We start from the raw sequence: 15,890 nt of genomic DNA, 5'->3' as shown, positions 1-15,890 counted from the left end.
TCTTGAAGGGATTACTTTGATTAAGGATTAAGGAATTTAAGTGTTTGATTGAAATGACATTCATTCACGAAAAGGAGCAATAGATTGTAAAATGTGTAGGCGTTTAGAACCTGGGTGAACTTTAGCAGGATTTTTTTTTTTATTACATTCCCACATAGGTAAGACATACAAATAGTAAGTGTAAGAGTAAGTAACGTAGGGCCAGAGGTGATTTTTTTTATTTGGAGAGATAAGTTTTTTTTTTAATTCTCTACTTTACAATTGGAAAATTGATCTGAATGGAAATAAAATTAAAATACCTATTGGCCAATTGATATGAAATGCCCATGAAGCATCCCTTAGCAGCACTTACATAGTAGATACTGTAGAAATACACTGCACCTTTTACATGTTAATCAGTTTCTTGATTAATTGGGTTTTTGGCTCTGGGAGACCCCATCACTGCAATTTACAGTATTTAGCACCATTGGACTTTGAAGTAGGAACTTTGATCTACTGAAATGTATCACAAGCTGCCAACATCTGGCTTTTGTTATTTGCTCTGGCACTGCAGCACAGCCAGGTTCTGGCTTGGTTGTGACTGCAGTCTGGTTAAAATCTAAACATACATAGATCTTACATTAGATCAACCCTAATATAAATTTGCTCCTAGGGGACTATGTTCAGCAACACTACACACATCTGTTTCCCCAGCATACTTATTATTTCATGTAGCCCAGAGAAGCGAAACGAGCACTGCAGAGAAGAGCTCATTAAATACTATGCAATAAAACTGATGTCTTAGTATTCTTCAGAATCACAACATTCACCAGCATATCCTATAGTACTATGTTCACAGGCAATGAAATATGCACACAGATCCCCATGATTGTTAAGCATGTCCAGACTTTGAAAGTGCTGCATTAGATGCTCACATAGCCAGCAATACCACAGTACTATTACAGAAGAAGAAAGGCAGAGATAGAGAGAGAGAGAGAGAGAGAGAGAGAGAGACAGGAATGAACATACAGAAACACAGACATAGGGATGAGAAGAGGGTAAATGAAATAGACCAGGACAGAGAGATAAAAAGAGAGGGGCATACAGATGCATAAAGAGACAGCGAGACAATAATAGTCAGAGACAGGGGGAGGAGAAAGGTAAAGAGTGGTATTTTCTACCCTTTACAATACATTTTTTTTTTTTTTGCCCATTAATGCATCCATGAGATTAAATCTGCATTATTTGTAACCTATGGACATACATAATTACTATAATAATCTGATTTTTAAAGATGTATTCGCTAATAATGACACATATATATATATATATACATATATATATATATATATATATATATATATATATATATATATATATATATATATATATGTGTGTGTCATTATTAGTGAATACATCTTTAAAAATCACTGCATGCATTTTATTTCTGCGCACTTGTCAAACAGGCCATCACTCCGGATTTGGAGCAATAATCATATTATCAAATAGATACTTACAAGCATTGGTCACAGAAAAACTGTTGGATGAGTCTAAGTGATCTACATTGTGAAACAGCTGGAAGGGCCTCTCTGTGTTATTTTGGTTGGTGTTGTGCAGATGAACTGCAAATAAAAATGCACTGTGTTCCTGAATTGAGTTTTTCATGAAAAGTCCACCTATTAAAACACAAAAACAGGAAAAACTAAGCACATAAAAGAGTAATATGATGGCCACCCCTGAGGATGACATTCCTCTCCCTATACACACTGTGATAGACACAATACATCACTAAATTACAACAAGTCTATTCAATATAACTTTTAATATTAACATAGGTCATATCCCTTTAAGGGCTGCATTTGCTCTTAGCCCCAGCAGTGCCTATTTCTGCTGTAGTGGTTCTGTCTTTCTTTTAATACAATTTGCTGACTCCAGTTCTTCTACAGCTCCCATCAAGAACAAGACGAGCAAACCTATTCAGCAGTGTACAAGATGTGACTGAAAGGAAGGCTGTGTGTTTCACTACATACTGCCCATTGTGCTCACATTCCCAGTACATTCCCAGTACATTGCCAGTACATAGAGCTGCCTTCTCTGGGTGATCTGGGTAAGCATTGCTCTACACAACTTTTCTGCAGTGTGCTGAATCCATAGGAAGCTCCACACAGATCTCTGCTAGCGCTTTGCTACTTTAATAAAAAGCTGCAGTGACTCAACCCTTATAATGTGTATAGTATGCCTTAATCTCCCTCTGTATCTGCATTCTGTCTGATTCTATATTTCCAGCAGACAAGAGAGGAAAACATTATAGGCACATTAAATTAATGGGATAATGACAGGATTGTACATGAGACAGGATCGGGGCAATAAAGTGCATGAAGTTGGGCAATGCTCTCCCTTAGTGCTGGCAATGCAGGACAATGAGAAATATGAAGGCACGCTGCTGCCTTCTGTACATTGAATTCAGTTACTGCTGTGAAATACAAAGGGAGCATGCATGGCTGTGCAGGATCTGCATATATATATATATATATAACAGTGTACATGGTTAGAAGCAGAAGGCACTTACCTATATTAATAGTGTTAGGGAATCCTCCATAGGTCTCGCCTGCCAGGCTGAGCAGCAATAGGAGGACTGTCTGCAGCTCGTTTTGTCCCATTTTCACAGCCTTAATTTCTAAAACGAAACTGCCACAGCCCGGGCATTCAGCACTTTGCACCGTCCCTCTCCTTACAGCAGCACCATGGACAGCTCCATTGGCTGCAAGCTGCAATTCAGACCCTTTCTCACTATGGAAAATCAAGGGGACTTTTCCCAAAGATGGTGGTGAAGAGAGAAAGGGAGTGAGGAAAAAAAAAAAGATCAGATGAATAAGGCTCTTCCAATTGGACCAGTAGGGGGGTTATTGATCAAACTTGATCTGACGTTGAGTTAAAGCAGCATCGTTGAGCTCAGCCTCACTGCAGCCCTACACGACTGCAAAGCACAAGCTCTGCATTAGTCTACAAGGAGATGAATCGATAGAAGCTCACCAGCCTCACGTGGACCAAAGGCTAACCCCTTCCTTACTGAGGACAACAAAGCCTAGATGTCACCTATCCATCCCAAAATATAATGCTGATCAGTGTCCCAGGAACCAGAGAAATGTGTAAGGAGCATCAGCAGTCTATACTCTCCTGCAGATATCTCTGCTGTGCCACCATGTAAGCACAAAGCAAATGCCCTTTCTATTAATGTAGTCAAATTAGTAATGCTTCCAAAAGGCAAACAAAAGCCTTGCTGCTGTCTAGATACACACCAGCTGCATCCACAATCTCTGCCAGATGTAGGTAATGTTTGGTTGTATACTTTCAATCATCTACTTCTTCTTATGCTATGTCTTTTAACACATAGCTGCACACATTGCATCATTATTATTAAAATACTGTGTAGTATGGCTAAGACTGGTAATAGTAATATATGCATACTGTGCTGTTGGCATGATCTATAGGTTAATACTATGCAATAGACATCAAGCTTCACAGAGATGATTATTTATACCAATACCCCTTTCCCTTTAATAAAACTTGCATCAGATAACGTTATGTCTGCACCAAACTCTAGACATCCGCACTCAAGACACATTGTAGTATAGAGCGCAAAGCAAAATTATGTAATACAGTGATCATTCCAGTTTATGGCTCTGAATTTATCATATTTTGTTAAAATAATACATCCAGTAAAATACATCAGAGGAATCAATATATTGTAGTCATTTACATGATATTGCCATTTGTTCTGCTTGAGCGAGCACCGCAGATGTAGTTTTAGCTACTACAGTCTTGTCTGGGGGGGGGGGGGGGGGTTAGGGGTTATATACTTTCTCTACAAATTAAAGTTGTATTTTTAAGATATATTTTTTTTATTTTATGTTTTTTTGCACATATATGGATTCCACTGCAAATGTTCAGTAATTCAGTCACATGCTAAAAATATGCAGCATAATGTTTGCTTCATAAAAAAGGTACAGAATGTTTCAAAACTTTAGGAAAATGCAAACACTTCAAAGATTAGCAAGTGTGAACATAACAATGCATCATAAAAAACGGAGTTAATACAAAATTATTAGACAGATATATGTCAATAGATATAGAATGTTGTATGCTACAATGTTTTACACCACATTTACGCATAGTGAATGTTTATAGCTGACATTAATATATGTCAAATGCTAAATAGAGGATTGCACCTATGAGCCAGGTGCCTACACATCAAGCAGTATTAATAGGGCTGATTGAATAATTAAAGCTGGCCATAGAGTACACATTACCAGATGTGAAAATTATTCATATGTCGGATCATTCATATAAACATTGGCTGTCACAGTGATATGAGGGGGCTATACACGATCTGCCTTTTTAGAAAATTCCCAGCTTATGTAGGGGGAAAAAAATGTACATGCGCAAAAAACAACACAAATGAACAGACATGTTTAGCTAAGAATACCATACATACCTTTGCATATCTGTTTTTGCCTGATACCATTTGAAAATGTTTCGTGAGGGCCAAGCAATGTCTGCTAGAAAGGAGAGTTTTTTGACCGGTTGTTGTCTAAAACTATGACACCCATATTTTCAGCCATCAACCCTCACCCTTTGGCATGTAATGATTTACCAATGGCACACCAATTTTTTTTTTCTTGTGTTACAACAAGTCCCTGATCTGCCAGTTTATTCTAGTATTTTGATGGGAGAATTGGTTGTATAAATATATTCAATAAATCAGCCAAATAGTATCCAATCTAATGTATATGGGCAGCTTTATGCAAATAAGATAAAAGTTGTCGGAACCTGACAATCTTATATATATGGCAGCCTTTTGACTCTCCCTCAACAGCAGAAGTCAAGGGAATGAGGAATCAGGCATGCCCGAACCTATTTTTTCTGCTGGAGATAAACTGCTACTATAGGTGTCTGGCGTCGACTTGTACCACTCTTCCCATTGAAATACACATGCATACGTGGCCGAGCATGCATGTTTATGGTGGAGTCAGGAGAAATAGCTATTGGCTGAACAAGCGTTCTAGACAACATTTATACATGCATTCTTGATTAATTTCTAACCAACTAGACGAATATGAATCTAAATTGGTGTGTGTAAAATCTATAAATCTGATTGAAATTAGCCAGCAACATTTGCTAGAAAATTTATCTGATTTGTATATATATTATATAAATCAAACTCCATTATAGGAAATATGAGGTTTTATCTTACTAAAGGCCTCATCACATAATACATATTTTTAAATTGCAGATGAACTATCGGTGGTTTAAAAAATTGCTGAGAAATGAGTAAATCGTGATAATAATTGTCCAGTATAAATGGGCCTTTAGCCAGTCACACGCATAAGATAACTGTCATTCAAATGCTTCTTTGGCTGCTCGGGGAGGGGGGAATAAGCCTTTAATGAAGACTTCTGGCAGCGGCTTATCTACCACAAAAATAAAGGATCAGGCATATTGAAATCCAACATGCTTGATCCCTCTTTCCCCTGACGTCCTCAAGACAGCATACCGATGAAATTGTCGGCCAATCACGTCGAAAACATGAGAATCAATTTTTTTCCTGTAGAAATCGGTGATATCTTAACAAGACTATGGTGTGTAAATGACAAACTCAAATCAACCACTAAGATATTAATGTTGGTCTTCAATCTGTGTGTGCAAACTTAGTCTTAATTTCCAGGTTTACAGATCTTCTAGGGCAGAGGTCTCAAACACGCAGCCCACAGGCTGCATGCGGCCCCTGAGGCCATCATCTGCCACCCGTGGGGCACTGTTGCTCCCTCGGGAGAGGACAAAGCAGGCCGAGGGAGGAATGTCCGTTGGTGGTAGGTGAGAAATGACCACACAGCCCCCTGTAGATATTGCCCCCCTGTAGATAGCACTACATTCCTTACCTCCCAACCGTCAGCGGGACAGTCCCAGATTCTGGGTGGTATCCCTCTGTCCCGGGCGGCCGGGGGTATGCCTCGCTGTCAACTGTATCTGCGTCCGGAGGACGCAGATACAGTTAAACCCAATGCTAAAGCGAGGAACTGTCAGCTCCCTGCTTCAGCATTAGTTCAGAGCAGAGGAGCAGAGGGAGCTCTTTAAGCGCTGTGCCCAGGGAAGCCCTTGATGTCACTGTCCATATATGGACAGTGATGTCAGGTGCTACTCTTGGAACGGAATCCCTGTTGCCGATGCTCTGGCATGGGATTCCACTCCAGGAGAAGCCCCTGACATCACCGTCCATATTTGGACAGTGACATCATGGGTTTCATCTAGGAGCGGAATCCTCGGCCTATGCTCTGGCTGGGGATTCCATTCCTACAGAGAGTCCCAATGGCGCTATCTACAGGGGGGGAGTAGCACTATCTTCAAGGGGGTGTGGCACTATCTACAGAGGGCACTGCAGCATTATCTCCAGAGAGCACTGTGGCAGTATCTACAGAGGGCACTGTGGCAGCATCTACAGAGGGCAGTGGGGCACTGTGGCAGTATCTACAGAGGGCAGTGAGGTATTATCTACAGAGGGCAGTGTGGCATTATCTATAGAGGGCAGTGTGGCTTTGTCTACAGAGGGCACTGGCAATATCTACAGAGGGCAGTGTGGTATTATCTACAGAGGGCACTGTGGCACTATCTACAGAGAGCAGTGTGGCAGTATCTACAGAGGGCAGTGTGTCAGTATCTACAGAGGGCTCTGTGGCAGTATCTACAGAGGGCACTGTGGCAATATCCACAGAGGGAACTGTGGCAATATCTGCAGACGACACTGTGCAATATACACAGAGGGTACTGTGGCATTATCTACAGGGGGTGTGGCACTATCTACAGAGGGCACTGTGGCAGCATCTACAGAGGGCACTGTGGCAATATATACAGAGGGCACTGTGGCAATATCCACAGAGGGCACTGTGGCATTATCTACAGAGGGCATTGTGCCACTATCTAAGAAGGTGCTGCCCAATCTAGACATTCTTGTGTCTGCCAAATGCTGCCAATTGAGCGGCCAGGCTGTATTTAGTGACACTTAAACTGGATAATTGGATTGCTGAAATAAGCACGTGGAGTAAACTCACAAATTTCCGGTAAGATTAAACCTAACGATATTATTCTAGTAATAAACAATAATTTGAGGACAAGGAGTCATAACGCCACAGATAATGAAAATGAATACAAAATTTTATTAAATACACAATATTAAATGACACAAATAAAAACATAATGCAAGGATCTTAAAATACCATGCGTGGGCCATACAGAACAGTTGATATAAATCACAGGTATGTTATATAGAGCATTCCAAGGAACGTGTGTACATCAAAGAATGGGTAATTATCAAATAATGCTGCATCATACGAGCGTCAAGCGTATCAAAAAAAGTGAAGTGCATGTAAAGATTATAATAAGGCATGAAGAAGGGCCTAATAACAGCAGTAAAAAGTTGTGAAAAAGACGCTAGGAGGAAGCAGCATCTAGACAAAGTATATTATTGCCATAAATAAGAGTACACAGAAGAGACGTCTCCTAGCATGTGCTAAGGTGTTCGGTAAAGAGAAATCTGCCTATCAATTGCAGATATCATGATGAAACACGGGCTTACCCATGAAGGTGGAAAAAAGGTCAGACGGCCCACAGAAGGTAGCCTGGTATGATGGCGCCCCAACGTGCGTTTTGCTGTCTTAGCTTCCTCAGGGGTACCTGATATCTGCAATTGATGGCCCACGCATGGTATTTTAAGATCCTTGCATTATGTTTTTATTTGTGTCATTTAATATTGTGTATTTGATAACATTTTGTATTCATTTTCATTATCTGTGGCGTTATGACTCCTTGTCCTCAAATTATTGTTTATTACTAGAATAATATCGTTAGGTTCAATCTTACCGGATATTTGTGAGTTTACTCCACGTGCTTATTTCAGCAATCCAATTTTCCAGTTTGTGTCACTAAATACAGCCTGGCCGCTCAATTGGCAGCATTTGGCAGACACAAGAATGTCTAGATTGGGCAGCACCTTCTTATATAGTGCCACAATGCCCTCTGTAGATAATGCCACAGTGCCCTCTGTGGATATTGCCACAGTGCCCTCTGTATATATTGCCACAGTGCCCTCTGTAGATACTGCCACAGTGCCCTCTGTAGATGGTGCCACACCCCCCATAGATAATGCCACAGTACCCTCTGTGTATATTGCACAGTGTCGTCTGCAGATATTGCCACAGTTCCCTCTGGGGATATTGCCACAGTGCCCTCTGTAGATACTGCCACAGAGCCCTCTGTAGATACTGCCACACTGCCCTCTGTAGATACTGCCACACTGCCCTCTGTAGATAGTGCCACAGTGCCCTCTGTAGATAATACCACACTGCCCTCTGTAGATATTGCTAGTGCCCTCTGTAGACAAAGCCACACTGCCCTCTATAGATAATTCCACACTGCCCAGCGATATACACAGCGATAGTCCCCACCTCAAAAAAATATATACAGTTTACTTACCTTACCCCATGGCGGCACTCCACCTGGATGCGTGTGAATGCTCCGGACTAGACGCATGCGCAGACCGATGTGATGCAGTACCTCATCACACCGTCCTGCGCAGGGAGTCTTCCCAGCGATTTATAGGCTGCAAGCCGAACGTGGCCGGCTGCAGCCTATAGTATTCATTTGTATCTAAGTCCTGAGGATTCAGATACAATATAATGTGGCTGCCGCTAGCACCGGGGCCCCCTCCGGTGCTAGCGACGCCACTGGGCATGAGGGGGCCCGTGCGATCATGCGCGGTTTGGCCGACCATGGGCCCCCCGGGAGCCTTGGGTCCCCGGGCGGCCGTCCGAACCACCCTGATAATCCGCCACTGGTAGTATTATTATAGTAATATAGTATTGTTATAGTAATGTAGTATTATTATAGTAATGTAGTATTTTTATAGTAATGTAGTATTATAGTAATGTAGTATTGTTATAGTAATGTAGTATACAGATGTAGCCATCTTTATCTTCACTCTGCTAACTTGCTGCAGCGTGATAACACAACAAAAGCTATTGAAAAGTCATTGAAAAAGTCAAGATAAGAGATCTAGCCATTGTTTTTTTTATGCGTTAAAAGTCAAAGTAAAGACTGCTACATCTGTAGTTATAACGTAAAATTATTATAGTAATGTAGTATTATTATAGTATTGTAGTAATGTAGTATTATTATAGTAATGTAGTATTATAGTAATGTAATATTATTATTATAGTAAAGTAGTATTACAGTAATGTAGTATTGTTATACTAATGTAGTATCATTATAGTAATGTAGTATTGTTATAGTAATGTAGTATTATTATAGTAATGCAGTATTATTATAATAATGTAGTATCATTATAGTAATGTAGTATTGTTATAGTGGTTCAAATAACTAATTGATTAAAAATTATTTTGTATTGTATCAAATTTGAAAGTAATGTGACCCGTCAACTTAATATTTTTTCTAAGTACGGCCCATTTACCCGGCCGAGTTTGAGACACCTATTCTAGTGTATATGTCCGTATGTGTGTTATGAGAAATACTGACTGGTTAAAATCTACATCAATTATTTTTCTAGCTAAATATCATATTCATGCTCAATTTTACCTTATTACATTGTTACTTTAGTTAGCCAGAAGAACAAAAGTAACAGACTGGGAAGCTTCATTTCTTGTGATGACCAAATACTATGTACATTTATAAGGGAGACAAACGTCGTCACTGGAATAATTTACTCTAATGTCTGTTCTAAGATATGTATTAGATAGATCTGTAGTAGATAAGTTTTATAAATATTCTCTATTAATGCTCTGGGACAGGGACTTCAATGTATCAATAGAGTCAGTTATATGCAAATGCTTGTGTGTACTAATACACATGCAACCCAACAGGGCACTAACCCAAATCTTGAATCCAATTCCAAATTTTGACGGTATGTAAATAAGAAGTAATCAGACCATTCAATAGTGAAACAAATTACAGCAACTTGGAGTCATGGAGAACGTTTTTAAAGAGAAACCATCAATGAATGTGTCACGATCTGTGGGTATATGGATCCACTAGGCCGCACCGACGAAGCGGAGTAGCAGCTGGCCAAACAACAGTGTACCAAGTGTATACAAAGTCCAAGTACAAGGGTACCTGCAATAGTCCAGACAGTAGCGGCGGCTTAGGCACAGTTGGTACTTTCACGACAGGTGATGTAAAACATGGCAGGAGGTACCAGGTGTGGCAGATGACGCCAGACGTGGTGTAAGACAACAGGTGTAGCACGGCATAACACGACTCCAACACTAGAGAGGGCACAGGAACAAATACAGCACGGGATACAGCATACAGGTAGCAGGGCACGGGAAAAATGGGAACAGGATACGACTAAGGGACCATTTGCAAGACTAACGTAGGAATACAAACAACGCTCAGGCAACTGGGGACAAATTACTTAATTCTTTACATGTGCGCATGCAGGTCCCTTAAGGTCAGGAACGAGCTTGTGCGCGTGCACCCTAGAGGTCACTGCAGGGCAAGATGGCCACATGTGCTGGTGTCTCTGGGGAGGGACACGTCAGCAGGATGAGGAGAGTCTCTGGTCCGTGGCCGTCAAAACACCAATGAGGGTAGCGGCATTAAGATTTTCTTCTGGCTCCCAGGACCTCTCCTCAGGACCAAACCCTCTCCAATACACTAAATAGAAAGTCCTTCCTCCTACCCTTTTGCCGTCCAGGATCTCCATTAGTTAGAACACATGAGAATAACCGCTGGGAGCAACTGAAGGACTCAGAGTTTTACTGTAGCGGTTCTGCACCACAGGTTTCAGGAGGGACACATGAAAGGAGTTGGGGATTTTAAGGGTAGGAGGCAGGGTTAATCTGTTGCAGGATCTCAAAAGGACCGAGCAATCTGGAAGCAAATTTGTACAAAGGAACCTTCAGGCGAATATTTCTTGAGGACAGCCAGACTTTGGTACCCGGAAGAAACTGAGGTGGCTCTCTTCTTCTTGTATCCGCTTTTCACTTCATGCGATCGACTACCAGCAGAAAAGAGGACCGGGTCTGTTGCCAGATTTGTAGAAAGTCCCCAAATGCAGAGTCAGCTGCGGGTACCTGAGATGTAGCCGAAACAGGAAGAGGGATTTGTGGATGTTGACCGTAAACAATGTATAATGGTGTGGAAGTAGTGGACTCACTTGTGTGTTTGTAATATGAGAACTCGGCCCATGGAAGAGGCTGGACACATCATCATGCTGCATGGAAATGAAGTGACAAAGATCATTCTCCATGATCTGGTTGATCCCCTCGACTTGACCATTGGACTGGGGATGGTAGGCTGAGGAAAAGTCCAATTTCCCATCCAGGAGTTTACAGAGGGCTCTCCAGAATTATGAGGTTAACTGAACCCCCCAATCAGACACGATATGAAGGGGCAAGCCATGCAAGCAGAAGATGTGCTGGATGAAGATATTTGCCAGTCGAGGAGCAGAAGGTAGGTCGGTCAGCAGGATAATATGTGCCATCTTCGAGAACCGGTCCACCACCACCCAGACAGTGTTGCATCCTGCTGAGGGAGGAAGGTCTGTGACAAAGTCCATCGCAATGTGCTGCCAGGGCTATTGGGTACAGGAGGAGGTTGGAGCAGACCGGCAGGCTTGGCGTGAGCAACCTTGTTAGAAGCACACACAGTGCAGGAAGACACAAAGCCCACAATATCTTTGGGCAGCGTGGGCCACCAGAAATTATGAGCTATCAGGTCTCGAGTCTTACGAACATCAGCGTGCCCAGCCAGTTTGGAGCTGTGTCCCCAGCGAAGAATTCTTCTCCTGTCTGCCAACCAAACAAAAATCCTCCCCGGAGGGATGACTCTAACTTGCAGAGGATTGGCAGTTATAATGCAAGATGGGTCTATGATACAATGATACATTGAGGGGTATCCACAGTGTCCTCTGTTTCAAATTAACTGGACAGGGCATCGTCCCCCACATTTTTGTCAGCAGGACGTAGTGGCGCACAAATTGGAAATGGGGGAAGAACAACAACCACCTGGCTTGACGGGGGTTTAGCCGTTGAGCTGACTGGAGATAGGTAAGGTTCTTGTGGTCGGTGTATATTAGGATGGGTGAGCTGTGCCCTCAAGCAGATGTCTCCACTCCTCCAGAGCCAATTTGATGCCCTGTAACTCCCGATCCCCAATAGAGTAATTGCGCTCTGCGGAGGAAAAAAGTCTTGAGTAATAGCCACATACTACTGCCTTTTCTTTTGAACCTTCTCTGGAATAGAAGTGTACCTGCACCAACAGAAGAAGCGTCCACCTCCAACGAGAACTACCGAGACATGTCAGGATGATGGAGGATCGAGGCTGAAGTGAAGGCACTCTTGGGGCTATTAAATGCTGATTCTGCCACTGGAGTCCCCACCTTGGTGTTCATACCTTTCTTAGTAAGGCTAGAGATGGGAGCCATCAGTGAAGAGAAGTTTGGGATAAACTGCCGGTAGAAGTTAGCGAATCCCAGAAAAGGCTGTATGGACCGCAGGCCCTGAGGACGTGGCCATTCCAGGACAGACTTTACTTTCTCAGGATCCATCTTGAGACCCTGATCCGAGATGATGTAATCCAGGAAGGGCAGAGAATTTTTTTCAAAAGTGCACTTCTCCAGCTTGGCATACAGACAATTCTCCCTTAATCGCAGCAGGACTTGACGGACATGCCTCCGATGTGTCGTCGGATCTGGGGAGAAGATCAAAATGTCATCGAGATAGACAACCACACACACACATAGAGTAGATCTCTTATGATATCAGTAACAAATTCCTGGAAGACCGCAGGAGCGCTACACAGGCCGAAGGGCAATACCAGTATTCATAGTGCCCATCTCAAGTGTTAAATGCCGTCTTCCACTCATCACCTTGACGGATTCGGATTAAGTTGTAGGCCCCACAGAAATCTAGTTTAGAGAAGATCTTGGCATCTCGTAGACGATCAAATAATTCAGAGATCGGTGGCAAAGGGTATTTATTTTTGACCGTGATCTGGTTGAGAACACGGTAGTCAATGCAGGGTCGAAGAGATCCATCTTTTTTCCCTACAAAGAAGAACCTGGCACCAGCCGGGGGGGCGGGGGGATTTTCGCATGAAACTATTCTCCATATTCTCCCTGATATAGGCTGACATGGATTGAGTCTCTGGCAAGGTGATGGGGTATACCCATCCACGTGGAAGTGAAGCATTAGGAACCAGTTCAATCAGACAGTCGCACGCCCAGTGTGGGGGAAACATCTCAGCCTCCTTCTTGCCGAAGACGTCTGCAAACTGCGCAAAATGAGTGGGTAATGCTATTAACGACTCAGACATAGGAGGCAGGACAGGATGGATCTGTAAAAATCAGCAGTGGAGGTATATGGAGCCCTATCGGAGAACTTCTCCGAACTTCAAGTCCGGGACCAGGGCATGAAGCCGGAGCCAAGGCAGACCCAGCAACACAGGATTGACGGCTTTGGGCAGGATGAGGAATACAATTTGCTCAGTGTGAAGGACTCCAACTTGGAGCTTCAGTGGCATGGTCTCAGACACAATAGGATCGGGCAAAGGAAGTTCATTCAGCGATGCAACAGCCAGGGGTGTCTCCAAGGGAACCGTCAGCAACTGATCTTATCCACTATTTCCTATTGGATAAAGTTTGTTGCAGACCCGGAGTCCAGGTAGGCAGAGTCTTCTCACCGGACACTATGGACAATTTGGGAGAGAGTTTACTATTTAGTCCTCTTCTACCTAGTGTTGTCTCTCCAACCAATCCTAGGTGCTGGAGTTTTTTTGGCTTTTGGGGACACAGATGCACAAAATGGCCTCCAAAGCTGCAATACAGACAGAGTCCCGAAGTGCGTCCGCGTTGTTTCTCTTGGACAGACAACTTGAGATGGTCTATTTGCATAGGCTCCACTGGTGGAACAGCTGATGAGGACAGCAGGGGTTGCTGAAATGTAGGAGCCAGCCTAGAAAATCTTCTGACCCAGTGAACCTCTTGAGACCGTTCCTAGATCCTCATGTCAATCTGGGTGACTAGAGGAATGAGGTATTCTAGGGTAGAAGGCAGATCTCGAGCGGCAAGCCCGTCTTTGATATCGGAGGATAGACCCTGCCGGAATGTAGCCACAAAAGCTTTGTTGTTCCAGGTCAGCTCTGCTGCCAGGATACGGAATAGAATGGCATACTCGCCCATGGAGGCATCTCCTTGGCAAAGGGTCAACAGGGATGCAGCTACAGAAGAGACTCGCCCAAGTTCCTCAAATACTGTGCGGAAAGTCAGTAGGAAACACTGTAAGTCACGGGCCTCTGGTCTCTGACGTTCCCAGATGGGGTTCGCCCATGCTAGGGCCTTGCCAGTAAGAAGAGAGACTATGAGGGCTTATTCAGACGAACGGGATATACGTCCGTGATTTTCGCACGGACCTATATTAGTCTATGGGGCAGTGCAGACAGTTGAGTGATTTTTACGCAGTGTGAGTCCGCTGCGAAAAAGTTACGACATGTCCGTTCTTTGGGCATATTTCGCGCATCACGCACCCATTGAAGTCAATGGGTGCGTGAAAATCACGCATGCCACACGGAAGCACTTTCGTGGGACAAGCGTGAGTCGCGCAACAGCTGTGAAAAGGATGAATGAAAACAGAAAAGCACCACGTGCTTTTCTGTTTACAAACATCCAAATGGAGTGTCATAATGATGGCAGCTGTGCGAAAAGGACGCAGCCGTGCATCATACAGGGCTGACACACGGAGCTGTCAAGTGCCTTTTGCGCGCGCAAAATGCAGCGTTTTTTGCGCGTGCAAAACGCACACGCTCGTGTGAATCCGGCCTGAAGGTGATCTTTACGTCATAAGAAGGAAATGTTCTGGCATGTAGACTGAAGTGGATCTGATATTGGTTCATAAATCCCCTGTCGGTCCTCGCGTTTCCATCGTAGCAAGGAGGTAGGGGCAGAGGGAATCGGGAATCGGTACTGCCAGGAGGTGTAGTAGGAGGAACAGCAGGAGCAATAGCACCAGGTGCCGTGAAGGCTTGCTTATCCAGTTTATGTGCAATAGCGTTCACTGCCTGGAGGAGTTGGTCCTGTCATGACTGAAGGTCTCACATATCCGCCTGCATGACTTGTGATATCATCAAAGGCTTGGGTTTACCAGTAGGGTCCATGGCCTGAGCATACTCTCACGATCTGTGGGTATGTGGACTCACTAGGCCGCACCGCCGTAGCGGAGTAGCAGCTAACCAAACAACAGTGTACCAAGTCTATACAAAGTCCAAGCACAAGGGTACCTGCAATAGTCCAGACAGTAGCAGCGGCTTAGGCACAGATGGTACTTTCACGACAGATGATGAAAAACGTGGCATGAGGTACCAGGAGTGGCAGATGACACCAGAAGTGGTGTTAGTCAGCAGGTATAGCAGATGGCACAAAACGACTCCAACACTAGAGAGGGCACAGGAACAAATACAGCACGGGATACAGGATACAGGTAGCAGGGCACGGGAACACAGGGAACAGGATACGACTAAGGGAACATTTGCAAGACTAACATAGGAATACAAACAACGCTCAGGCAAGGAGTGAAAGGGAAGGTCCCTACTAATAGTCCAGGGTGATCTGGGGATAATTACTTAATTCTTTACATGTGGGCGCGCTGGCCCTTTAAGGCCGGGAACGAGCTCGCGCGCACACCCTAGTGGTCACTGCAAGGCAGGACGGCTGCATTTGCTGGCGTCTTCGGGGAGGGAGAAGTTGGCAGGATGAGGGGTCTGCGGTCCACGGCCGTTACAGAATACATCAAATGAATGCAATTCCCTTATAAATAGCAGCCAGAGAATTACAAATTCCCTGTAGTTGT

The 15,890-nt window shown here is 43.6% G+C and overlaps 1 protein-coding gene across 3 annotated transcripts in view; it reads right to left on the bottom strand.

Annotated features, from left to right (window-relative positions):
- The window catches only part of GRIA3 (glutamate ionotropic receptor AMPA type subunit 3), a 251,178-nt gene extending 247,977 nt beyond the window's left edge, over nucleotides 1-3,201 (bottom strand). Inside the window, exons 1-2 of one of the 3 annotated variants that reach the window (XM_075835771.1) lie at nucleotides 2,549-3,201; nucleotides 1,497-1,655 (exon numbers count right to left, since the gene is read on the bottom strand). In XM_075835771.1, coding sequence (XP_075691886.1) covers nucleotides 1,497-1,655; nucleotides 2,549-2,639 — 250 coding nt within the window. In that variant the 5' untranslated portion in view covers nucleotides 2,640-3,201. The remainder of the gene's footprint in view (nucleotides 1-1,496; nucleotides 1,656-2,548) is intronic. The other 2 variants (XM_075835770.1, XM_075835769.1) reach the window with 2 other exon arrangements.
- Between the last annotated feature and the right edge of the window lie 12,689 nt (nucleotides 3,202-15,890).

This window comes from Rhinoderma darwinii, chromosome 8, assembly GCF_050947455.1.
Source record: "Rhinoderma darwinii isolate aRhiDar2 chromosome 8, aRhiDar2.hap1, whole genome shotgun sequence".
Lineage (NCBI taxonomy): Eukaryota > Metazoa > Chordata > Amphibia > Anura > Rhinodermatidae > Rhinoderma > Rhinoderma darwinii.
Note: the sequence above shows the minus strand (reverse complement) of the source record. Positions and strands in the feature narration are given on the sequence as shown.